The sequence below is a fragment of the Ovis aries genome, chromosome 3 (genome assembly GCF_016772045.2).
Source record: "Ovis aries strain OAR_USU_Benz2616 breed Rambouillet chromosome 3, ARS-UI_Ramb_v3.0, whole genome shotgun sequence".
NCBI lineage: Eukaryota > Metazoa > Chordata > Mammalia > Artiodactyla > Bovidae > Ovis > Ovis aries.
This window is the reverse complement of record NC_056056.1, coordinates 211,091,278-211,115,886: the sequence shown is the minus strand read 5'-3', so window position 1 is coordinate 211,115,886 and position 24,609 is coordinate 211,091,278. Positions and strand designations below refer to the sequence as shown.

At 48.1% G+C, this 24,609-nt stretch overlaps 1 protein-coding gene across 1 annotated transcript; it reads left to right on the top strand.

The window, feature by feature from the left end:
* Window positions 1-15,612: 15,612 nt before the first annotated feature.
* Window positions 15,613-24,271, top strand: KCNA1 (potassium voltage-gated channel subfamily A member 1). Its single transcript, XM_012176138.4, has 2 exons — window positions 15,613-16,489; window positions 16,875-24,271. The coding sequence occupies exon 2, from the start codon at window positions 17,374-17,376 to the stop codon at window positions 18,859-18,861; it is 1,488 nt and encodes a 495-aa protein (XP_012031528.2). The 5' UTR covers window positions 15,613-16,489; window positions 16,875-17,373; the 3' UTR covers window positions 18,862-24,271.
* The last annotated feature ends 338 nt before the right edge of the window (window positions 24,272-24,609 follow it).

The window sequence follows — 24,609 nt, the reverse complement described above, 5'->3', positions numbered from 1 at the left end:
TTTCTTCCTAAGTGTGCTACTGCTAGACTGAGGTGTGCCTTATCCCCTGAAAGGTCTGTGCATCACCATAACTGTGTCTTGCCTCCCTCTGATCTGCCCCCTTGCCTTCCCCTCTGCAGATCCTCCAAACATCATGGCTCCCACAAACTGCCCAGTGGCTGTCTGGATGGGCCCCTGTCTTTCCGACCCATTCTAGAACACATGAGATCTCACTGCTCACTTGACTGCCTTTGGAAGCTGTCCTTTTACACTCACAAACATCTTGCCTTGTCAACAAAGAAGATTATGTATGGATCAAAGGTGTGGAGAATGCAATTTTTGCCTTTTCCACCATGAAATAACACGCACCTAGTAAGTATGCACTGCTCTAGAGAGTTAATTGATATGGAGAATAAAAGGGAAAAAAGTCCAAAGATTTTTTCTTATGAGAACAAGCAAAATTGTCTTGGAAATTCTGAATTCAGTTCTTCTCTTCATCCCTATCCATCTCTAGGCTGGACAATTAAGCAGAGTATGTATTTGTGGCTTAGTAGAGTGTGGGAGTGGAGAAGGCAATGGCACCCCACTCCAGCTCTCTTGCCTGGAAAAGCCCATGGACGGAGGAGCCTGGTGGGCTGCAGTCCATGGGGTCGCTAAGAGTCAGACACGACTGAGCGACTTCACTTTCCCTTTTCACTTTCATGCATTGGAGAAGAAAATGGCAACCCACCCCAGTGTTCTTGCCTGGAGAATCCCAGGGACGGGGAGCCTGGTGGGCTTCCGTCTATGGGGTCACACAGAGTCGGACACGAGTGAAGCGACTTAGCAGCAGCAGCAGCGTGGGAGTGAGATGTATGTCATGTCATCAGTGAGAGTAGCATGTCAGATGCTCCATAGTATGAAGTCAGAGCGAAGCCTTCTATGTGATCGGGATTAAACATACGTATTTAGGGCTTCCCTGGCGGCTCAGTGGTAAAGAATCCTCCTGCCAATGCAGGAGGCCCGGATTCAGCCCTTGGCCTGGGAAGATGCCACATGCTGCAGAGCAACAAGCCAGTGTGTCCCAGGCACTGAGGCTGCATGCCCTAGAGTCTGCGCTTTGCACCAAGAGAAGCCGCCACAGTGAGAAGCCTGAGAACCGCTGCTAGAGGGCAGCCCCCGGTCACCACCGCTGGAGAAGCGCAGGCAGTAACAGCCGGCACAGCCCCGCAGAAAGATGTGCGAGAGAAAATGTTCAAATATATACAGATATACACATGTAAAGCCGCAGTGGAGACCATTTGAGCTGCCACGGTGCAGGTCTATTAATGGCAGGAACAGTTATCTATCAAGTAGGAAAAGCCTGATGGCTCAGATGGTAAAGAATCTGCTTGCAAGGCAGGGGCCCCGGCTTCAGTCCCTGGGTCGGGAAGATTCCCTGGAGGAGGAAATGGTAACCCACTCCAGGATTCTTCCCTAGAAAATTCTGTGAACAGAGGGGCCTGGTGGGCTCCAGATCACGGAGTCACAGAGAGTCGGACACGACTGAGTGACTAACACACTTGGAAGCCTCAGATTCTAACTCAGTTTTGAATATTTGTGCAGGACACTGACACCTCATTTATGACCGGGTTATCTGTTCCTGACCCCAAAGTGACAGCTCAGGATACTGTGGCTGAGAACGACCCCGGGGTGATGAATTACAGCGCTTGGTGTCTGGGTTCTGACTACTGTTCTGATGCCAAGGACACGTATCTGAGTGGTGACTTGAAAGTTATTATACACACACACACACACACACACACACACACACACGTGTATATGTATGTATATTGTGTCTATTCATTTACATCCTATAGCTATGACAGGAAGGACTTGGGTAGTTTTTAAAAGAATTCAACCCCCAAGTTTAAAATCAATCGTGAAGGAGAATCAGGCAGGAAACACACACTGCACACACAGGGTGTAAACTCTGCCTGAAGACACTGAGGCCAGTGAACCCGCTTTACGAAGCCCAGTAACTGCGAGATGAAAGCAATCCACGCTGAAGAGAAGCAGACATTACTCTGACACTGAGATTCAGATTTCTTCCAGAGACCTTCATAAAAGACACTGTGTACCCTGGTGGAAAGTGTCTTTCACAGAGTTCTGACGATAGTTACCACTGTGAATTATGGCGCTTTTTCTGATAATGTTCCTTGTTGCAAGCAAAAGGCATAAAAGCGATTATACAAGTGACCCAAACCATCCTGCCCTCACTGAATGCCTGGAATGACCCAAAGGTCAAAGCTCTAAGGCAGCATTGCCAAATAGGACTTTCTTTAGTTCTGCCCAATAGATCCTCTGCAGTGCCCAGTATAGTGATCACCAGCCACTTGTGACTATTACTCACTTAACACGTGGATGGAGGGGCCTGAAAATTAACTCTCACTTTAATTCATTTAGATGTGAACAGCCACACGTGGCTAGTGGCTGTCATGCTAGGCCGTGCAGCTCCATTGTACATCTTGCCAACAATCTTTCCTTAATATTATTTCTTGTGCCTGAGATACATTCAGCTACAGGGTTTAGTGAATACTTAGAGCAGGGAATATTTACAGAACATTTCTGTGTCTGTCGCAAAATGGAGAAAATTAAGTAGTAGAAGCCTCAAAACTCTATGCCTCTGGGTGATGTACTCAACACAGACTGTTTGGGTGATGTAAACACTTCCAGTATGTGTATTTTGGGTTAGAAATTATAATCTGTGTTCCAACACCCTAATCTATTTGTATCTTATAGACAAACCCATCATTTTAACAGCTTTTTTTTGAAAACAAGAACAACACAACACTGCAAACATCCTTTTCTATTCAACATCTGGGATGCTGAAACTTTTTGGAGAAAAAATATCACACAAGCAGACACACTGGCATTTTTCCAGTTCTTGGTTTCTGATCTCAGCCAGGCCTTTGATGCTTTCTTGTGGTCCTTCTATAATTGCCCTTTCCATACCTACATTTTCCCCATCCTTATCTCTGATGGGGGGCAGGGAAACTTTCCCCAAAATAACGTATTCGGGTGACAATGAGAGGTGATCAACATGAGCCGGAGGTGACCGTTCTCCAGGGCATCCTGGGCCAGGTATAAGCCTGGGTTCTTCCAGGCCCAGTCACAAGGGATGAAGTGGTTCCTCCTCTCCATCCTGGAGGAAAGGCAGGACCCTGAAAGGAGGCAAAGAAGAAATGGGGTGATTAGGGGAGAAAGGACTTCTGAGATGGAGTCTGGCTAGATTGGAAGGTGATTTGGGAGTAAACAAATAAGAAATACTCATCCCAGTCATTGGACTTTGATTGTATTTATGACTGTTTATGAGAAATGGAGGGCTTCCCTGGTAGCTCAGTTGGTAAAGAATCCACCTACAATGCAGGGGACCCTGGTTTGATTCCTGAGTTGGGAAGATCCCCTGGAGAAGGGCATGGCTACCCACTCCAGTATTCATGGGCTTCCCTGGTGGCTCAGACAGTAAAGAATATGCCTGCAATGTGGGAGACCTGGGTTCGATCCTTGGGTTGGGACGATGCCCTGGAGAAGGGAATGGCAACCCTCTCCAGTATTCTTGCCTGGAGAATCCCATGGACAGAGAAGCCTGGTGGGCTACAGTCCATGGGGTCGCAAAGAGTTGGACACAACTGAGCAACTAACACTTTGAACTCCCCCTTTTTAGTTTAAGCCATTTGGAGTCAAGTGTCTACTTCAATAATCACAAAGAGTTCTAACTGACACAAGCCCCTACATCTAAATTATTTATCCAACAATTAACCATGATAATTTACAAGTCTGTTTAAAATCCTTAAAGATAAATCCTTTAATAAGATTTAATGAGTAAGCTCAGCTCAAACTCACTTAACCATGAGAAAATCATTGAATTTTAAAGCAAGAATTTCCATGATAGGAAGCTTCACAGCTGCTTGATTCAGCAGCTCACCAGGATCCAGGTTTTCCCCCTATTTGCTGTGACATCTTCAGTGTTGGCTATCATTCAGACTGGTAGCAAGATGCATATGCCGATGACTCATCAGACAAGAGAGGATGAGATGGTTAGATAGCATCACTGACTCAATGGACATGAATTTAAGCAAACTCTGGGAAATAGTGGATGACAGAGGAGTCTGGTGTGCTGCAGTCCATGGGCTCACAAAGAGTCAGATGCAACGTAGTGACTGACCAGCAACAACAGCATCAGACATGATATCTGGAGGGTGGAGAAAAAGTCTTTCTGTGGCTCCTTCCTCCCACTGGGGGAACCTTTCCCTGAAGCCCTCCAGAAGGCCTCCCCTCCCATCTCTTTAGGGATGGGTCACAGGGTGATTCCTGATGAGATACCCTGGAGCAGTGGATTTCCTCTCGGGCTATGTACAAGGGGGTCCTGTTGGTGGCTTGGGGTGGGGAGCAAAAGAGAAGATTGGAAGCTCAGGAGGAAACCAGCGTGGTCCACCATGGTGACCAGCTAGGGGCTTTTTGACCTAGCTCCTGGCAACTTCTCTGGCTTTATTTTTTTGTCACTCACCTTCCTATTCTCAATCCTCCAGGTCTGCTGACCCAAGTTTTGTTTCTAGGTATGCTGTCAAATCCCTTGTACATCTAGAACCTTCAGGTAAAGCGTGTTGCTGACTTCGGCCCAGAAGACACTGCTATAGCCACGTCTCCTATTCATCTTCTAGGAGTCATCTGATTTGTTACCTTGCCATTTCTCCTGGGAGTTCTTCTTGATCGCCCCGTGCGGCTTTAGGCCACTCTTCTCTACTGAGTGTACCTCTGCCTGTCCCATTAAAGCATTTTTCATCTTGTATGGTAATTACCTGTTTATGTCTTTGTCTCCACAAAGATAATAGGACCTCACTGAGGGCCAGGAGTCCATCTTGTCTCTGATACATTACACAATGACTGAGACCATCAATAGGTGCTCAATAGGGACTTTGTAAATGCTGAATTTCTAAATGTCAAATCCTCTTCTCCAAGCTGTGAACCTGCCCAAATAGTCCTAGGAAGATGGGAAATTCCTCTGCTTATTCCTGCGACGAGATTGCTCCTTTCAAGGATAACTCAGAGTAGTTTGAAAAACCGTCACGGGGGCTTCCCTGGTGGTCTAGTGGTTGAGAATCTGCCCGTCAGTGCAGAGGTCGTGGCTTTGATCCCTGGTCTGGGAAGATCCCTCATGCTGAGGAGCAACCAGGCCCCGTGAGTCACAAACACAGAGCCTGGGTTCTGCAGCTACTGAAGTCCAGGTGCTTACAATGGGGGAGGCCACTGCAATGAGGAGCCTGTGCATCACAGCAAAGAGTGACCCCCACTCACTGCATAGAGAGAGCCCGCTCCCAGCAACGAGCACTCAGCACAGCCCAAAATAAATAACTCTATTAAAAAAAGAAGAAAGAAACCATCACAGGTTAAGCTCTAGGAAGAAAAAACCTAACATTTCTAACCTTCTTCTGTCAGCTCAAGGTGCATCAGTATGATTCCTTTGACAACAATTTTTAAAAAAACATTTATTGGTTTCTTTATTTGACTGCACTGCATCTTAGTTACAGCATGTGGGATCTAGTTCCCCGACCAGGGATTGAACCCGGGCCCCCTGCATTGGGAGTGTGGAGTCTTCACCACTGAACCACCTGGGAAGCCCAAACAACAAGGTATTTTTTCAAATAAATATAATTCTGGTATAACTTACACACAATAAAGTGTACTCATTTAAAGTGTACAGTTCTATGAGTTTTGACTTCCCTGGTGGCGCAGGTGGTAAAGCATCTGCCCGCAATGCAGGAGACCCGGGTTTGATTCCTGGGTCAGGAAGATGCCCTGGAGAAGGAAATGGCAACCCACTCCAGTACTCTTGCCTGGAAAATCCCATGGAAGGAGGAGCAAGGTAGGCTACAGTCCATGGGGTCACAAAGAGTCGGACACGACTGAGCGACTTCATTCATTCATTTATGTAACCACCACCAAAATCAAGATACAGAACTTTCCCTTCACCTAATATTTCCCTCATATACCTTTGTTCCTTTGAGCTTCTCTGGTACCAGGAAACCACTGATCTGCGCTTGTTCATTCTAGAAGATCATATAGATAGAATGATAAAGAATTTGTTCTTTCCGTGAAGTGTCCATTCAAATCTTTGATCTGTTTTCCATTATGTTGTCTTGTTAGTGAGTTGCAAGAGTTACTGCCATGTCTGAATACAAGTCCTGTGTCCTGTCTTTATACTGTGAACATTTTCTCCCCACTTGCATTTTCATTTTTCTAACAGTGTCTTTCGAAGAGCAGACGTTTTTAATTTTTATGAAATTCAATGTCTCACATTTTTTAGCAGTTTATGTCTTCTTTTGAATTTTAAAGATTTTATTCTGCATTTTCTTTTAGAAGTTAAATAGTTTAGCTTTCATATTTAGGTCTTCGATTCATTTTGAGTAGTTTTTAAACTACTGAAAAATCAAAAATGAAAAGTGTTCATTCTAGTAGCTTTTTTTCATAGAAACTGTAAGTGTGAGATATGTGTGAAGGTTTATGGATATTCAGTTATTCCGTCTCCCTTTGTTGAGAATACTCTTTTCAGCATCTTAATTACCTTGTTGAAAATCAATTGATCATATAAATATGGATCTATTTCTAGACTCTGTGTTCTGTTCCAAGGATCTGTGTGTCTCTTTTTACACCAATATTGCACTGTCTTAGTGATTGCAGCTTTATCAGTTCAGTTCAGTTCAGTTTAGTCGCTCAGTTGTGTCCATTTGCGACCCCATGAATCGCAGCACGCCAGGCCTCCCTGTCCATCACCAACTCCCAGAGTTCACTCAGACTCACGTCCATTGAGTCAGTGATGCCATCCAGCCATCTCATCCTCTGTTGTCCCCTTCTTCTCCTGCCTCCAATCCCTCCCAGCATCAGAGTCTTCCAATGAGTCAACTCTTTGCATGAGGTGGCCAAAGTACTAGAGTTTCATAGTAGGTCTTAAAATAAGGTAAAGTCCTATAACATAGTTCTTGCTGTTTTGTTTTTTACTTAAAAAAAATATTATTATGATAGTTCTGTTTTAAACTTCTTTTATCCTAGGTCTCTGTGTCTTCATACGTTTTAGAATCAGCTTTATTTTAGAACCGATTTCTGTGCACAAGACTGCTGGCATTTTGATTGAAGTTATGTTTGGGGAGAATTGACATCATCATAATACTGAGTCGTCTGGTCCATGATCATGTTATCTCTTTCCATTTACTTAGGTCTTTTGGCATTTCTCTAGGCAGTGTCTTATCGTTTTCCAAGTATAGCTCTTATATGTAGCATTTTGTTACTTTAATATTTAAGCATTTTATGTTTTTTGATGTTGTAGGTGGTAGAGTGTACTGATTTTTATATATCCACCTTGTTTCCTTCAGCCTTTCTAAATTCACTTACTATTTCTAGCAGATTTTCTCGTAGAATCTGTAGGAGTTTTCCATGTACAGATTCATGTTGTCTATGAATACAAGCAATTTTGTTTCTTTCTTTCCAATCTGTATGCCTCTTATCTCATTTTAGTGTTTTTGTCACCAACTAGGTGGCTCAGTGGTAAAGACTCCACCTGCCAAAGCCGGAGATGTGGGTTCAGTCCTTATCTGGACCCAGTTCAGTTCAGTTCAGTCGCTCAGTCGTGTCCGACTCTTTGCGACCCCATGAATTTCAGCACGCCAGGACTCCCTGTCCATCACCAACTCACAGATTCAAGCGAAGCCTGCACAGATTTCTGGTACTTTTTTTATGGTATTCAGTGCTTTGTCTCATAACTTGCAGCCACTTCAGCCTCACCAGACTCCAGCCTCTGTCTCTCCAACTCAGTGAGATTTCCAGGCTCTGCTTGGGTCCCTTCTCCTTGCATACTTGTGGAAAGTACCTCTAGGCAAAAAGCCAGCCTGTGACAGAGCGCACCTCATTTGTTTCCCTTTTATGATGGCTCAGTGGTAAAGAATCTGCCTGCAATGCAGGAGATTTGGGTTCGATCCCTGGGTTGAGAAGATCCCCTGGGAAGGAAATAGCAACCCACTCCAGTATTCTTGCCTGGGAAATCCCATGGACCGAGGAGCCTGGCAGCCCATAGTCCTCGGAGCTGGAATGAATTGGACACGACTGAGTATGAATTCATGCACTTGTGCATAAGAGATCTCAGTTCTGCCCTGCCTCTTGCCCAGTGCTGCCTCACATAGTTTAGCCAGTTTTTTGGCTCAGAGGTTAAAGCATCTGCCTCCAATGCGGAAGACCCGGGTTTGATCCCTGGGTTGCGAAGATCCCCTGAAGAAGGAAATGGCAACCCACTCCAGTACTCTTGCCTGGAGAATCCCAAGGATGGAGGAGCCTGGTAGGACTATAGTCCACGGGGTGGCAAAGAGTCGGACATGACTGAGCGGCTTCACTTTCACTTTTCACTTTCATGGTGGGAGAAAACTGTAGCACCCGTTACCCTGCTGTGGTTGAATACTGAAGTTGGCTTAAAGGATTATTATTACTCTTTTTTGACTGTGACTCCACTGGGTCTTTTTCGGGGCACATGCGGGCTAGGCTCTCTATTTGTGGTACGCAGACAATCTTAGTTGCAGTGCAAGGGCTTAGCTTGCCCTTTTTGGCCTATGTGATCTTAGTTCCCTGACCAGGGACTGAACCTGCATCCCCTGCATTGGAAGGCAGATTCTTAATGGCTGGACCAGTAGGGAAGTCCCAGCTGTAAGAATTCTTGATGGTAGGGAGTACATTCATTCTTTTCTCTGATTCTCAATTATTTAGGGACTGCTTTATCCTGGGAGAATGTTTCTTAGAGAGCTAATGCAATGATTCCTAATCTTCCTGGTCATTTTTCTCCTTGACATTTTATGAAGTTTAACTCTGTCAGGCCCTGTTCAGTACTCAATTTGTCTTTTATGCTCACTGCCTACAATAATAAAGATTTTACAAATAAGGAGATGAAGATATAAAATAATGGAGCGACTTGTTCATGATCAGAGTCATTGAATTAGAACTTATCCATGATTTTAAAATATAGGCTTTTAACTGTTCCAGTGGAAGCTTCCTTTGAGATTTTGATAAAGATCACTTGCAGACTTGGTGCTCAGAAAGAAGATTATTGACATATACAGAAGTGTGCAAGCAATTTCAGATGTTCATGGACCCCTGGAGCCCATTTAGATAAAAAGAAAGTGTTAGTCACTCAATCTTTCTGACTCTTTGCGACCACATGGACCGTAGCCCGCCAGGCTCCTCTGTCCATGGGATTCTCCAGGCAAGAATACTGGAGTGGGTTGCCACGCCCTCCTCCAGGGGATCTTCCCTCCCGACATAGGGATTGAACCCAAGCCTCTGGCATCGTAGTCAGAGCCAGCATCTGAGCCACTAGGAAAGCCCCTATGTATAGATAAGCTGGATCACAAGTCCCAACAAGAGGACGCCTGGCTAACATGGTCATCCATACCACTCGGTGTCATCTCACGTTCTTGGAGAAGCTTGAAGTTTCCTTTGTGCCTCAAGTGATTCTGTTACCTTTTATGATTACACCTCAGACCCCCACTCATTCCCCATCTTGTAACACTGCTCAGCAGGATCTAAGGTGAGTACACATGGATATTTCCTAGCCTGGGAAGACCAGTTCTTTCCTTGCCATGTCTTGTCTAGCCGCTACATAACACTTAAGAAACCAATGCTAAGAAGGAGGCTATATTTAGAACTAGTTTCACATTTCCCATAAACAGTCATCAGAACTAATTCTATCCTGACTCACTTCCAAGTTTATCTTAAACAATCACTGAAATGCATGGTCCCTCACCAAAAGGGAGCCCATGATACTGCCAGGCAATCCTGACACGGTCCCTGATGCTTTCACCTTTTTTTCCCCCTGGGTGGTTATTTCACACTTTCCCCTCTCCTACTTCCGAGACCTCCTTCTTACCCTCACTTTCAGCTGATGCCTTCACTCCCCTTTTAACTGAAAAAATTGCTTCTGATTGCATAAGTCAATGTCCACAAACTCCCCAGCCACATCTACTAAACTACTTAAGCCTGAACTCTGCTCTCACCTCACTGTCTATGGATTTGCTGTCCTTTTCCAAAGCCAATCTCTTCATTTGGATCTCACATCCCATTCTCCTTTTGCCTTCTCACGAACATTGCTCCAGTGTTTCTCTTTCTACTGCATCAACAATTTTTCCCTTTCTACTGAATCATCCCCATCAGCATGCAAACATATTGTAATAGCTCTCATCTTAAAAAAAAAAAAACAGTCTTGTCACCCTTCCTTGATGGAAGCCTCTGCTCCATTTCCCCCCTGTTGACCCCAAAATTTCAAGATCTGATTTTACCCAGTCATTAGTTCTTCTTTCTCAGTTTTTTTTTTTAATCTCAATTTTGTCTAAATCTGGTAGTTAATTCTAATTTCCTCATTCTATCAGTAGTGTTCAAAAAAATGATTTTTCTCTCTTTCTCAAAACATTGTACTTACACTGCTCTATTTAAAATGAATAATCAACAAGGGCCTGCTGTATAACACAGGGAATTCTGCTCAGTGTTATGTGGCAGACTGGATGGGAGGGGAGTTTGGGGGAGAATGGATACATGTGTAGGGGTTGAGTCCCTTTGCTGTCCACTTGAAACTGTCACAACATTGTTAACCGGCTATACTCCAATATAAAAAGTTAAAAACCAAAAAGCACTGTTGCTGTTGTTGCTGACTTGCTAAGTCTATCTGTCTCTCTTTTTGCCTCCCATGAAAAACACTGTATTCATTTGTTTCCAGGAACCGCACACACTCCTGGTTTCCTTCCCTCACCAGTCACTGTTTCTCTGTCTCCCTGCCTGGTACTTTCTTCTTTTATCAGCCTTTGAGAATTAGAATATCCTGGGGTGCTGTTTCAGAACACTGGCTCTTCTCTTCCTGCCTTCATGTCCAAGGATGCTGGTCTGGGGCTCTGACTTCAACTACCATCTACCCCAGTGGTTCCCAGGGGAGGTGATTTTGCCCCCCAAGGGGACATGTGGCAACGTCTGGAGACGTTATTGGCTGTCATGACTGGGAGCAGGTGCTCCGGGCAGCTGGCAGGAAAAAGCCAGCAATGCTGCTGAGCCTCCAAAAATGCACAGAACAACCAAACGGAAACACCCCCCACAAAGTATCCAGACCAAGTGCCGAGGCTGAGAAACTCAGGTCTACGCAATCCTCTTCGAACTCTAGACTTAATCGTGTGCCCAACTGCTCATTCATCATCTGCATTGGATTTTTAACAGATAGCGCCAACCTAACATGTCTCAAACTGAAGAGTCTGGACTTGCTCTGCCTAGAAAACAGAACCTGAGATAGGATCTTGGCTTTAATGGAAGGCACGGTCCCCAAGCAGGGAGCGGAAGGGAAGAGGGAAGGAGAGAGAGCAAGTACAATGTGGCAAGTTACCAAGCTGACCACAGCTTCATGAGCCACAAAGGGATCCAGCTGGTCCCTGAAAAGAATAAAGAGAGGGAATTTACCTCCAGGCTTCATCCTATCTCACGCCTCCTACAGGGCAGCTCCGGCTGGCCCATTGAATCAATGTCTCCACGTGCCTGTGTTGGTCACCTGGAACTTTTTGCCATCTTGGGCACTCCAGATTCCATGCATCGCTGTGTGGTCAACTTCATTGGGCAGAATTCTGCTGCCGGCACAGACCTGGCTGACCCAGCAGCAGCTGAGGCAGGGCAAGTGGCCACAGGGAAGGAAGAATGGCGAGGCAGGGAGACTCTGAGGAAAAGCCTCCATGGCCCAAGGCAGTCACAACTAAAACACACCAGGTCCCAGACTTTGTGCAGTTCACATCCTGGTGGGACAAGTGCTGTCCAATTCACTCCTCCAGGAAATGCCATCACCATCCACCTGGTTACTATGGTTACAGAGCTAGAAGATGTTCTTGAACTGTTTCTTCATATCCGGAATCTTGCTATCTCTGTTTTCAAAATGTAATCCCATTCCTACCACTCTTTCCCCAGTTTAAGCCATCTTCCTTTGTGCTACTCAGTGACCTCCAACCTTATGCCTTGCTCCTGAAAGTGAAAGTCTTTCAGTTGTGTCTGACTTTGTGATCCCATGGACTGTAGCCTGCCAGGCTCCTCTGTCCATGGGATTTCCCAGGCAAGAATGCAGGAGTAGGTTGCTGTTTCCTTCTCCAGGGGATCTTCCTGACTTAGGGATCGAACCTGGGTCTCCCTCATTGCAGGCAGATTCTTTCCCGTTGGAGCTACCAGAATAACCTCTAAAAGAGGCAGATCAGGGAATTCCCTGGTGGTCCAGTGGTTAGGATTCTGTGCTTTCACTACCAAGGGCCCAGGTTCATATGCTGGTCAGGGAACTAAAATCTCACAAGTTGTGCAGTGCGGCAAAAAAAAAAAAAAAAGGCAAATCTTATTATGTTACTTCATGGATCCAAGTCCTCCGATCACCTCCCATTGTGCTCAAAATAAAATGAAATATTCTTAGAGTGGCTTAAGAGGCTCTGCATGAGCAGGTCCCTGCCTGCTTTTCTGACCTAGTTTCTCCCACACTTTTCCTTGGTCATTTCTTTCTGGTCCTCTTTTGCTTCCCAAATACGCTGTGCTTGTCCTTGCCTTAGAATCTTTGCATTGGCTCTCACGCCCAGCCTTCTGATCTGCCTGTTCTCTACCCTCTCAGTTCTTGAAGTTCTTTGTTCAAATGCTACCTCTGCAGAGAGACACTTCCTATCCACACACACCTATATTTGTCACTTTCTATTCTCTTAATTTTTTTTTAATCTAACAGGGTTTATTTGTCTTTTTAAAATTCATTTTATTGAGGTATAGCTGTGTAACTATAACAATGTTGTGTTAGTTTCTGGTGTACAGCAAAATGATTCGGTTATATATACATATAACTATATGTAGTTTTTCATATTCTTTTCCATTATGGCTTATCACAGGATATTGAATATACTTCCCTGTGCTATAGAGTAGGACCTTGTTGTTTATCCATCCTGTATGTGATAATTTGCATCTGCTAATCCCAAACCCCCAGTCCATCCCTCCCCTATGGCAATCACAAGTCTGTTCTCTGTGTCCGTGTGTCTGTTTCTGTTTTGTAGATAACTTCCTGTCCATCACATTTTAGATTCTGCATATAAGTGATATCATATGATATTTGTTTTTCTGACTTACTTCGGTTAGTATGATAATCTCTAGGCCCGTCCATTTTCCTGTAAATGGCATTATTTCTTTCTTTTATCTGGCTGAGTAGTATTCCATCTTGTATATCTAGACAAAACTATATATAACTTGAAAAATACACCACTTCTATGTTCATAGCAGTGCTATTTAAATAGTTAAGACAAGGAAATAGCCTAAGTGTCCATGGACAGATGAATGGATATTAAAAATGCTGTTCATATATGCAGTGGTTTGTTTGTTGACTGTTTCTTCCACAAGAATGTGAACACTGAGAGGTCTGGGACCTCGTATCTTAGTTATTACCACGTCATCAGTGCTAGAACTTGGCTGACACACAGCTGTTCTGGGCTGTGCTTAATTGTGCAGTCATGTCCTAATCTTTGTGACTCCATGGACTGCAGCCCACCAGGCTCCTCTGTCCATGGGGATTCTCCAGGCAAGAATACTGGAGTGGGTTGCCATGCCCTCCTCCAGGGGATCTCCCCTACCCAGGGATTGAACCCAGGTCTCCCGCACTGCAGGCAGATTCTTTACTGTCTGAGCCACCAGGGAGACACAAAGCTGGAGCTAAGCAAATTGTTGAATAAATTAACATCTTCAAACCCTTACCAATGGCAAGGTTGTATCAAGTGAGTTCCTAGCTCAGCAACTTCCTTCCAATTCCTTGGAGGTCCAGACCTGCTCTAAAGACATCTGCCAGGGACATAGAAAACTTCCTGATCTTATTGTGCCCCCTTATTAAACCCTGGATTTAGGAATCTGGGATCTCCTCCAGTCTGTAAATCTCTTCTAGCAAGTCAACCTCCCAGTGCTGAATCAGTGCAAGTGCATCCAGAGGAAGCTGGGGAGATGACAGTATGAGAAACTTTTAAAAGAAATGGGGGGCTACAGGTCAAGGGAGATACAGCAGCAAGGTAGGAAGCCCCTTATTGCTGCGAGATGGTCAGAAAATGTTTATTGGGTCTAGTAGTAGGGTATTTGTTCTCAGATAGGGCTGTAACAGCACTAGCAATCATAGCAGCAGCAACTAAAATAGGTGTGTGTGTGTGTATGTGTGTGTGTGTGTGTGTCTGTGTGTGTGTGTGTGTGTGTCTGTGTCTGTGTGTGTTAGTTGCTCAGTCCTGTCCAACTCTTTGTGACTCCATGGACTGCAGCCCACCAGGCTCCTCTGTCCATGGGTTTCTCCAGGTAAGAATACTGGAATGGGTTGCCAGTTCCTTCTCCAAGGGGATCTTCCCCACCCAGGGATCAAACTAGGGTCTCCCACACTGCAGGCAGATTCCTTACCATCTGAGCCACAGATATTCCAATGCAGAGCTTCGTGGTTTTTTTTCTTTTTTCTCAATAAAGCAATAAGGTGGAAAGGAAAGAAACTGCAGACTTAGTGGGATACAGGAGTGTGTGTTTGGAAGGTGGGGGAAAGGACAGCGCTTAATTTGGAAAGGAGGGGTTTAACAGAAACTCATTGTTTGTAAAAGAAAAGCTGGGATACGCTCCTGCGAGGGAGTGGATACTTATTTTCTCTGAAAGAAATGCTGGAGTTGGTGGGCGGGAGCTTAAGTAGTTGGGTGCCCAGGATTGCTGCACCGCCTGGGTAAACCGGCAGAGGCTCCTGCCTCTCTCACTAGCCACAATAGAGCCGGGAGGACTCAATCTTTGGCTCTGATTAAAGGGGTGGGTGGTGTAGGCGGGAGGCAGCGCGGAGGCTGCGGTGCGAACCGGTGGTCCCTAGGCAGCCGCGGAGCCAATCGGCGGCGACTCCCGGCGCTCGCAGCCTCCTTGGAGACTCGGCAGTAACTGAAGTGCCCGAGCTGCTGGCTGCCTCCTCTCGCGCTGCGGGCGCCCAGGCGCAGAAGCGTCTTTGGGGGCGCAGCTGTAGCCGCACTCCGAGCGCCCCGCGCACGCCCCCGGCTCCCGCTCCCCGCCCCCAGCCCCAGCGCCTCTGGGCGGACCCTATCCTCGAGAAGTGGCCAGCCTTGCAAAGTGGCCCCGAGAAGGCCCTAGGTCGGGAAAAGAGGCTTCGGGAAGGCGGACGTGGGTGGGAGGTGGGCAAGCCACTCGATTTTCAGATTCGTTCCGATCAGCACCAAGTTGGCAGACAAGCCCATAAACCCACGAAGCCTTTGGTTTCCCCCAAGTCACATTCTCGGTATTTCAGAATAGTCTGATGGCCAGCAAACTTCAACTCCCGTCGTAGGTCAAAGAGGGACACGCTCTTAGCACCACCGCCTCGCAGCAGCGCGACCGAGAACGCACCCGGGTGATTTCCCCAACTGCAGAGCCCAAGTCCGCATCTCCCCCGAGGCCGGCGGGGACGGGGCCGGGCCGCGCCTGCAGACAGCCCCCCTGCGGGAGGGGCCGCACAGCGCGGCGAGACGCGGATCACCGCGGGGCTGCACAAACGCACGCCCATCCGAGGAGTTGTGCCAGGAACACAACCGTCTGCATTGCGTCGGACCTGAGCATTTCCAATGTGAAATTCCCCGGGAAGGTCGCGGCCGAGGAATGTGCGCGTGCGGGGCTGTGGACCTGAAGGGGAGGAGAGCTGGTGGTCGGCTTTTCGGGGCCGGAGGAGGAAAAAGCAGTGCTGGCAAGGGTGGGAACTGAATGACAGCCACCCCCTCCCCTCTGCCAAGCCACCCCCTCCTGTTTTCCGTCTGCCTCCTCGCTCCCGCCCTCCCCAGCCCACGCCCCGGTGGGCCAATCGCTGCTCCGCATTCCTGCGCTTTCTCAGGTTTCTGCTGATCTAGCAGCGCCCAGAAATGGACCGAGGGGACCCGCGCCGCACGCACCCTGCCCCACTCGGCGCTGCGAACGGCTCCCAGCGCTCCGCGTAGCCTCGCCGAGGTCCGCGCGCGGGGGTGTGCTGGAGGCGGCGGGGGAGACCCGCGAGCCCTGTAGATCCAGGCCCTCGCTCACTCGCCTCCTTCGGGATCGAATCAAGGGCTCCCACGGTGCTGGGAGGGGGCGAAAGCGCTCCGTATCGTCATTCGCTTCAGAGCTCCGGAGAGGGTGGCATTTTGCTCTTCCGATCCGCAGCCTCCGGAACTCCCCGCACACACAGAGAGAGACAAGAGACAGAGTGGCGTCTCCAAGCTGCCGGCCACGGGTGAGCATGGGCGTAGGGAATGGACATTTCCGCCGTAGCTGCCGAGTAAAGCAACTGGCCGACTGAAGGAAGCAGGACCAGGGGCAAGGGTGGCGCGCTGGCCCCGGCGCCCTTCGGATGCTGCGGCGGCCGCGGCTCGCGCCAGGGTACCGCAAAGCCGACCTGCCGCATTCCCACTCGGGCTCTCCGCCGACTCAGCACCTCCCCTGCGCCAAGTCGGCCGGCCAGGTAGGGGGGCTCCCCAGCTCGGGGCTGCAGAAGCGGGGCTCGGGGAGACGGGTGAGGGAAGCTGGGGGGTACGGAGATGCTGCCTGGATCCGGAGCTCCCCGCAGCGTCTCTCGGCGCTTTTCCGATCTCTAGTTTAACCGAGTTGTAAACACATTGGCGGTCGGGCATTGCATTGGGGAAAGTGGGGTGGAAGAGCCCCAAACTTGGATTTCGGGTGTCTGCGTGTGTCTGTCTGCGTGTCTGTGACAACCCTAGCCAAAGTCTCGTGCTTTCTGGAAAAAAAAAAAAAAAAGCTAGAGGTCTGTGCTCTTCCGTGTCTGTGGGTCCGTCCCATGAGAACGCTTCCTGATCTTCTGCCCCGTATCACTTTCTATTTTTCTGCAGCGTCCATCGATGGCCCCGGTGGGAGCTTAGAAGGCGGCAGGCGAAGAGGGCTAGTAGGGGGGAAGAGCCAAAGAGAAGCAGAAGGGGTGGCGGGCGAGGGGGTCCGCTGAGCCGGCTCGGCACCAGGTCCTAAGAGGGCTCGCGGAGGGGAGGGGAGGCCGGGGTCACCCAGAAGCCATGGCCCGGCCCGCTAGGACGGCGCTGCGTTAAGGCACCTCGGAGCAGGAAGACACACCAACTCTCCCCTTCCCGCCCGGAAAAGCTGCACCGGAGCGGCAGGCGAGAGGGATTCCAAACTGAGGAGCAGGCAGGGTGGAGGGGCGGGTCTCCAGGAGCCAAGTGGCTGATAGTCTCCACCTGCCGGCTCGGAAGCCCCGCCTCTGGAGCGCTGGTGGGGAGGGCGCGTGGGTCCGCCACCCAACCCACCTCCCTCGCCCCTCCCCGCCCCGGCCCCGTCCCCCGCCTCCCGCCACCATCTCCGCCTCCCACCACCTCCACCATGACGGTGATGTCCGGAGAGAACGTGGACGAGGCTTCGGCCGCCCCAGGCCACCCCCAGGACGGCAGCTACCCGCGGCCGGCCGAGCACGACGACCACGAATGCTGCGAGCGTGTGGTCATCAACATCTCCGGGCTGCGCTTCGAGACGCAGCTCAAGACTCTGGCGCAGTTCCCCAACACGCTGCTGGGCAACCCTAAGAAACGCATGCGCTACTTCGACCCGCTCAGAAACGAGTACTTCTTCGACCGCAACCGGCCCAGCTTCGACGCCATCCTCTACTATTACCAGTCGGGGGGCCGGCTGCGCCGGCCGGTCAACGTGCCGCTGGACATGTTCTCCGAGGAGATCAAGTTTTACGAGCTGGGCGAGGAGGCCATGGAGAAGTTCCGCGAGGACGAGGGCTTCATCAAGGAGGAGGAACGGCCCTTGCCAGAGAAGGAGTACCAGCGCCAGGTGTGGCTGCTCTTCGAGTACCCGGAGAGCTCGGGGCCTGCGCGGGTCATCGCCATCGTCTCCGTTATGGTCATCCTCATCTCCATCGTCATCTTCTGCCTGGAGACGCTGCCCGAGCTGAAGGACGAGAAGGACTTCCCGGGCGCCGTCCACCGCCTGGACAACACCACGGTGGTCTACAACGCCAACATCTTCACGGACCCCTTCTTCATCGTCGAGACGCTGTGCATCATCTGGTTCTCCTTCGAGCTGGTGGTGCGCTTCTTCGCCTGCCCCAGCAAGACGGACTTCTTCAAGAACATCATGAACTTCATCGACATCGTGGCCATCATCCCCTATTTCATCACCCTGGGCACCGAGATAGCAGAGCAGGAGGGCAACCAGAAGGGTGAGCAGGCCACCTCGCTGGCCATCCTCAGAGTCATCAGGTTGGTAAGGGTATTTAGGATCTTCAAACTCTCCCGCCACTCTAAGGGCTTGCAAATCCTGGGCCAGACCCTCAAGGCTAGTATGAGGGAGCTAGGGCTGCTCATCTTTTTCCTCTTCATCGGGGTCATACTGTTCTCTAGTGCAGTGTACTTTGCCGAGGCGGAAGAAGCTGAGTCGCACTTTTCCAGTATCCCTGATGCTTTCTGGTGGGCGGTGGTGTCCATGACCACCGTAGGATACGGTGACATGTACCCTGTGACAATTGGAGGCAAGATCGTGGGCTCCTTGTGTGCCATCGCTGGTGTGCTGACAATTGCCCTGCCCGTACCTGTCATTGTGTCCAATTTCAACTATTTCTACCACCGAGAAACTGAGGGGGAAGAGCAGGCTCAGTTGCTCCATGTTAGCGCCCCTAACTTAGCCTCTGACAGTGACCTCAGTCGGCGCAGCTCATCCACTCTCAGCAAATCTGAATACATGGAGATCGAAGAGGATATGAATAATAGCATAGGCCACTTTAGACAGGCCAATATCAGAACTGGCAATTGTACCACAGCTAACCAAAACTGCGTTAATAAGAGCAAGCTACTGACTGATGTTTAAAAAGCCAAGCAAAGAAATTTTTAAAAGCCCCTACTTAGCAGCCTGAAAGACTTAAAAAACAAAACAAAACAAATCAAACCAAACCCCGAGTGACCAAAGTCACTCTCTGTGTAGATACTTTACTAAGTAAGCTTTGGACGTTCCATTGAACCGTCGATGCATTGTTGCATTGCCAGTGTTGGGCATTGCCCATGTTGGGGATGGAAAACCGGAAGATTTCAGGAGCCATGGAAAAAAAAAAGAAATTATTTTCATTTTATTAAAAAAATGGGAAAAGAAAGTGTATTGTCTAAAACTGGTTTAAAATCACTCAGTCCACGAACTAGTCTAGGTAAAATAAGAATCATGTGCTTCCCATTTTTAATTCTTGCTGGCTTCTTTAATTTTTTTCTTTCATGTGACTGAATGAGAATTAGAAGATCGCTTAGAAATATCAAATGAAAATTTGCATGGGACTCTAATATGAAATCTTGGCAAACTGCACAGCATATTTTAGACAGTGCATCAGATGTATTGTATGTGACATGATACACCAGCCAAAACGGGCAACGAACAGATGTTTTTATTTTGATCCACCGAACTGCATATTCCAAGGTGAAAACAAAATTACTTAAGACTGGTTCACCAAGCACCTTAGAAATCTGATACTGGTCCTGGTTCTGTAGGGACTTTTTCCCTCTGTCCCCATTCTTTTCTGATTCAAATTCTTCTCTAAGGAACAGTGATAACTGAATGCAATTCACTGATCCATCTGCAGTGCTGCTAAGATTCTCAACTGCAGATACGCCCAAAGGGTCTTTTCTCACAAGTCCTGCACCCTGACTCCCAGCCTCCAGAACTGGGTGTAACACCTTAGCCTCCTTGTTGCAAGACAGCACAAATGGAACTAAGTGTAAGCATGTTTGAATCTGATCCTAATTTATTTTATAATCGCATGCTGAGAACGTTAACTCAGACAATAGGGGATAAGCTTACTTAGGAATCGATTCTTCTACAGATAGATTCTTCTTCATTTGCATTCACCAAAAGTGCACTCCTTCATTTATTAACTCTTTTTATTAGTCAGTAAAGTACTGTATTTAAGTACCTATGTTAGTCAGCTGGGCACAGTACTTTTCGGAGCTCCAAGCATGTTCTCTTATTCAGCATTATGGCTGATTTGATTAAGGTGTACCTTGAATTAATTAGTGCATGATTCATTTAATGTAAAAACGTTAAAAAATAATAAAAGTTATAAGTTTGTGGGATGAAGGGCCCAAAAGAAATAGTGGGTGGGGGTGGGGGTGGGGAGCACTTAGTCAATTTTCCTGCCTTTGCTCAGGGAAATGTCAGGTTTCTGTGCAGAGTTAGACAGAGAGGGGACCAATATGCCCATCCCTTCATGGGAAGCTCAGTTGAAAAATGAAGTGATCAAGGTATATATAGCAACACCTAAGGACAAGTATTCTTTCTAGCTAGAGACAAACACAAGCAAAACCAACAAACAAAGGTGCAGTACTGCATGTTTTTTGGTGCATTCTTGAGATGTAAATAAAAACAAAAACAAAACCGTTTCTCCATTGTATGCACCCAAAGCCGAGCTGATTTCCTTTGGCAGTCCTGATTTGAAGTCTGTAGGGACTTCGGCCGTCCCCCTGAGGCTCCCTGAAGAAACTCAACCAATTGATTTAATAGTTGCTTAGTGCCTTTATCCTGTACCCACAGCGAACTGCAGAAAGTGCCTCCATTAATGCAGCTGAGAAGTTATGTAACAGAAAGGGAGGGAGGGACGGTGGGGGCACAGAGATTTTGCTTTTCCTTTTGCCACCCTGGCTGTCTCACTCCCCATCGTGGGGACGCCACGCCATCCTGCACCTCGGAACAGCACAGACCTGCGAAGATGCCCTCTGACCATCCACTGGACTTGGTCCCCTTGGCAGCCTGACGTGGGATGGAAACTGGGGCCCAAGACCCATCTTCCAACTGGACATGCACCGTAAACTGGTTTTCTTCCTCTTTTCCACCAGAAGCCAACATAAACTCGTGGGGAATTTGTTTTCCACCAGGGGTCCCTCTGGACAAGCAAGGCTTCCCCGGGTCCACCCTAGCGGTCCTGGCGTATTTCCATCCTCCCCTCTGTCTGCGGCAGCACTTTGCCATCTCTGACAGTCTGAGCTTTGCAGGCATCACTGTGGATGTAGGCACACCTGGTTCAGAGCAACCTTTTGGCAGCCTTCCCTCCTGGCCCATCCCCCTTCAGCTATTCCCAAGAATGCTCCTATGAGAGTCCCACCTGGCAGTCAACTCGCAGGCTGAACATCTAACTTCTGTTGCCCACTACACGCCATCCTGAGGACAGTGGGGACCTTGTGCTTAGCCGACAGAGAGCCTCACCACCGGGGCCTCTGGAGGCCAGCAGCCATCCGTCGACGGGGAGGCACTCGTGGCTTTTTGAATGACCCGATGTGGGGACCCTCACTTTGCACTTAGCATGTGGCTGCCTGCCGCCCAATGCCTTTCATTTCTGTGCTGCTGCTTCCAGAAATATTCCCTGTGGCTCCACCCCTCCCCTCCACCCTACCCTAGGACCGGCAGTGAGGCAGTAAACCAAGACACTGGAGTTAAACCCAGGCCTGCTGACTCCGCTAAAAGAAAAGAACGTGGATGTTTTCTTTTCCTGTGCGGCTTCTGTGAATCTATACGATGGACGTGGCACACAGCAAGGAAGACAGAGGCCAAGAACTGCATGCCATCTGGCCATAGGGCACCCACCCTCCCCGGGGTGTTTCCTTCAAACTTTTTGACTCATCCTGGCTTTTCCTCTTACCTGCTTCGAAATCTCCCACTGGAAAAAAAAAAAAAAAAAAGCCAACCTTGTCCACATCTCCCGGGGCTTATCTTGATCTTTTTATTTAGACTTTGAGGTCTAGGACCCACCCCCTACCCCCAACTTGAAATGCTACACTCTGTCAACAGCAATAATCTGCCCGGTACTGTGGGGGATGGGACAGACAATGAGAAAATGGGACCAGGACTGAAAAGACGCACTTTGGCTGTGGGGTACGCCTCTCACAGCCACACGCTGCACGGGCTGGGTCCGTCTGCATGTGTTACAGGGAACAGTGGTGCGTGCAGGGGACCTGTCCCCCCCCCCCCCGGGACGAGAGGAGCTGCCGGTAGGAGTGTGGGTGGTTTGGGGAAAATGAATGCTGCTTTTTTCATCTGTATGTAGCTCATCAAAACCAAGTGAGTGAGACTGGAGGACAGGGCTTGTCTGTGTCGCATCAGCATGCAAAGTCTGACCCAGCTCTTCCCCTTTGCACAGGGATGAGCTGAAGTGTTTCTTGTGGACCTGAAGGTGCACTTCACGAAACTGCCTATTACGGAGTGACTATCTTTTCAGCTTCTCTCCTTAGGTTTATCTGATCGGGTTTTTTGTTTGTTTGTTTAGCTTTTTGTCCCCTTCCTAGGTCTTGAGCTTTCATGGCTCATGTCTTGAATACTGGTTTTCTCCAGAAGGGGGAAGACTGGTGACCTGCTCATAGCCATAGCTCAGCTCTTCCGGTGAACTGAGGCCCTAGTTTCATAGGGCAACCAGGGAAGGGTTGGGTCACCCCTGGAGCTGTTAGGCAGCCCAGAATCTCCGAAGTGGTTAACTCAGCTCGAGTGATCTGAATGAGAGAGACCAAAGACATCCGTTTCCTCTGTCCTCAGATTCGAAGACAGAGAGTAGCCGGGAAAGGTGTGTTTTTTGCACCTCCTCTTTCCCTGCCCCTGTCTGTGCCCACAGCCTTTCCTTACTACCCACTGGACAAGTCGAGTTCTAATTATCAGTTAAAACAGTTCACTGGGAGCTGTGTTAGTGGGTTAGCCTGGCTAAATCAAATCAACCAATAGCAGATTCTTCTCTTGGACTGTAGCCAATGGACTGTAGTCATTTCTCTGAAATGAAATTGTATGCTTGGTCAGATTCCCCGGTGGAGTCTGGACTCGCTTGAGAAGACGTGAACGACAATGCCTGTGGATGGTGAGTGAGGACGAGGTTTCTTGAGTAGAAATTTGGCTTAGTCCGTTGAGGGCCTTCTTCATGTTGTGTGTAGTTACCGATCTTTCAAACGAGTTTACCTCTGAAGAGCCAGTGGGAATGGTTTCCTAACCCATTTAATAGAGGAGACCTCAAAACACATGCTTTTTGAAAACTGGGTTCCTTGTTTGGCAGATGAAATTGAACAAAAAGAGAAAAAGAATTCCCGTTTTCTTCCAGCCACAGCTTCCTCCTGGGAGTGGGGAGGACTGGTGAGTGATAACCATCAAGAGGACACAATTGTTAGAACACCAACAGCGAAACAGCCATTTTATCTTTCCACTTTTCCAAGAAAGGGTGAAGTTTTTCGATATTTCTGTTCATTTTCAGAAGACACACACAAATTTTTAAACCTGACACAACCCAAGTGAAGGGCCACCTCTGGAGGTGACCCCTCATCCACCATGTGGTGTATTAGTGCTCGTACTTATACATGGAATTTCAGGGTATACGTGACTACGTCCAGCATGACTCAGGTAAACCTTAGAAGAATGTACCTTACTTATCCTTTTTGTAAAGACGTGAACAGGAGCTGAGTTGTCACCCACAACTGTTCCTGTTACCGTGGGTCACTGTATGAACTCATTCAGGGTAGAGATGTCAAGTTTAGAAGTCTGGGGATCACATGCCGTTCTCTTTGCTCAGGCTAAAGGACCCTGGGCTTTCTTGGGCAGCCCAGTGTATGTGAGGGAAGCCCTCAGGACTCTTAGCTTTAGGGAGATTAGCCCTAGTTGCAGTGATTTTCATAGGGGCTAAGTAGGAGTTAATTTTTTTTTATGACATGGGACTTCAAAGAGGAGAGAAAAGTTTTGCATCCAAATCAGAGAAGAAGAAATGGTGCAAGGAAAGAAAGCAGAATTAAACACAACCCCCTTTGCGAGGTATTCCAGGTTAAAGCTGTCTCCTTTCTAAAACCTACAGACACACCTTTCTTCTCTGTCCTGCACTGTTTAGAACTGTGTCATCAGCAGCTATAAGTAGAAAGCATGGGCTCTATATGACATACCTCTAATCTTAAAGTCTTACCAAGGTTAAAAATCCCAACGGAGTCGTCTTAATTTGAAGTGCACCATCAGGACAACAAACCACTTAAGCTTGAAAAAGCGCATTTCATTTCTTTGCGTTCGCTAGTTGCGGACACCTTGAGTTAACGACGTGTCTCATTTTCACCCACTGTGCGTTTCCCCTGCCCTAATTGTCTCATAGGTCGGGTAGAGGACACTGAATGTTATGAATCGAGAACCTAATTGAAGCGCATAGTATCCATCTATGCAATTTTACTTGCTTCTGTCACTTTATGATCTGTTCATATTTGGCATCAATTAAAGATAATTTTTAAGGATCTTATCAAGGAATGTCTCGACTGGTTCTTTGTTTCTTGTGTAACTGGGTTTCGGGAACTCTGTCTTGTGGGGTGCTCTTTAAATAACATGGTGAATCCAACATACAGTTGAAGTTACCTCATTTTCTTGGAGCGCTTCCCAAGTAGCTAAGTTGCTAAGGAATCTGCCTGCAATGCAGGAGACCTGGGTTCGAGCCCTATGTTGGGAAGATTTCCCTGGAGAAAGGAATGGCAACCCACTCCAGTACTCTTGTCTGGAGAATCTCATGGACAGCTGAGCCTGGCAGGCTACAGTCCATGGGATTGTAAAGAGTCAGACACTACTGTGTGACTAACTTTCACT

Excerpts from the sequence above, each read along its gene's own strand:
- KCNA1 (XM_012176138.4), top strand. The coding sequence starts at position 17,374 with ATGACGGTGATGTCCGGAGAGAACGTGGACGAGGCTTCGGCCGCCCCA.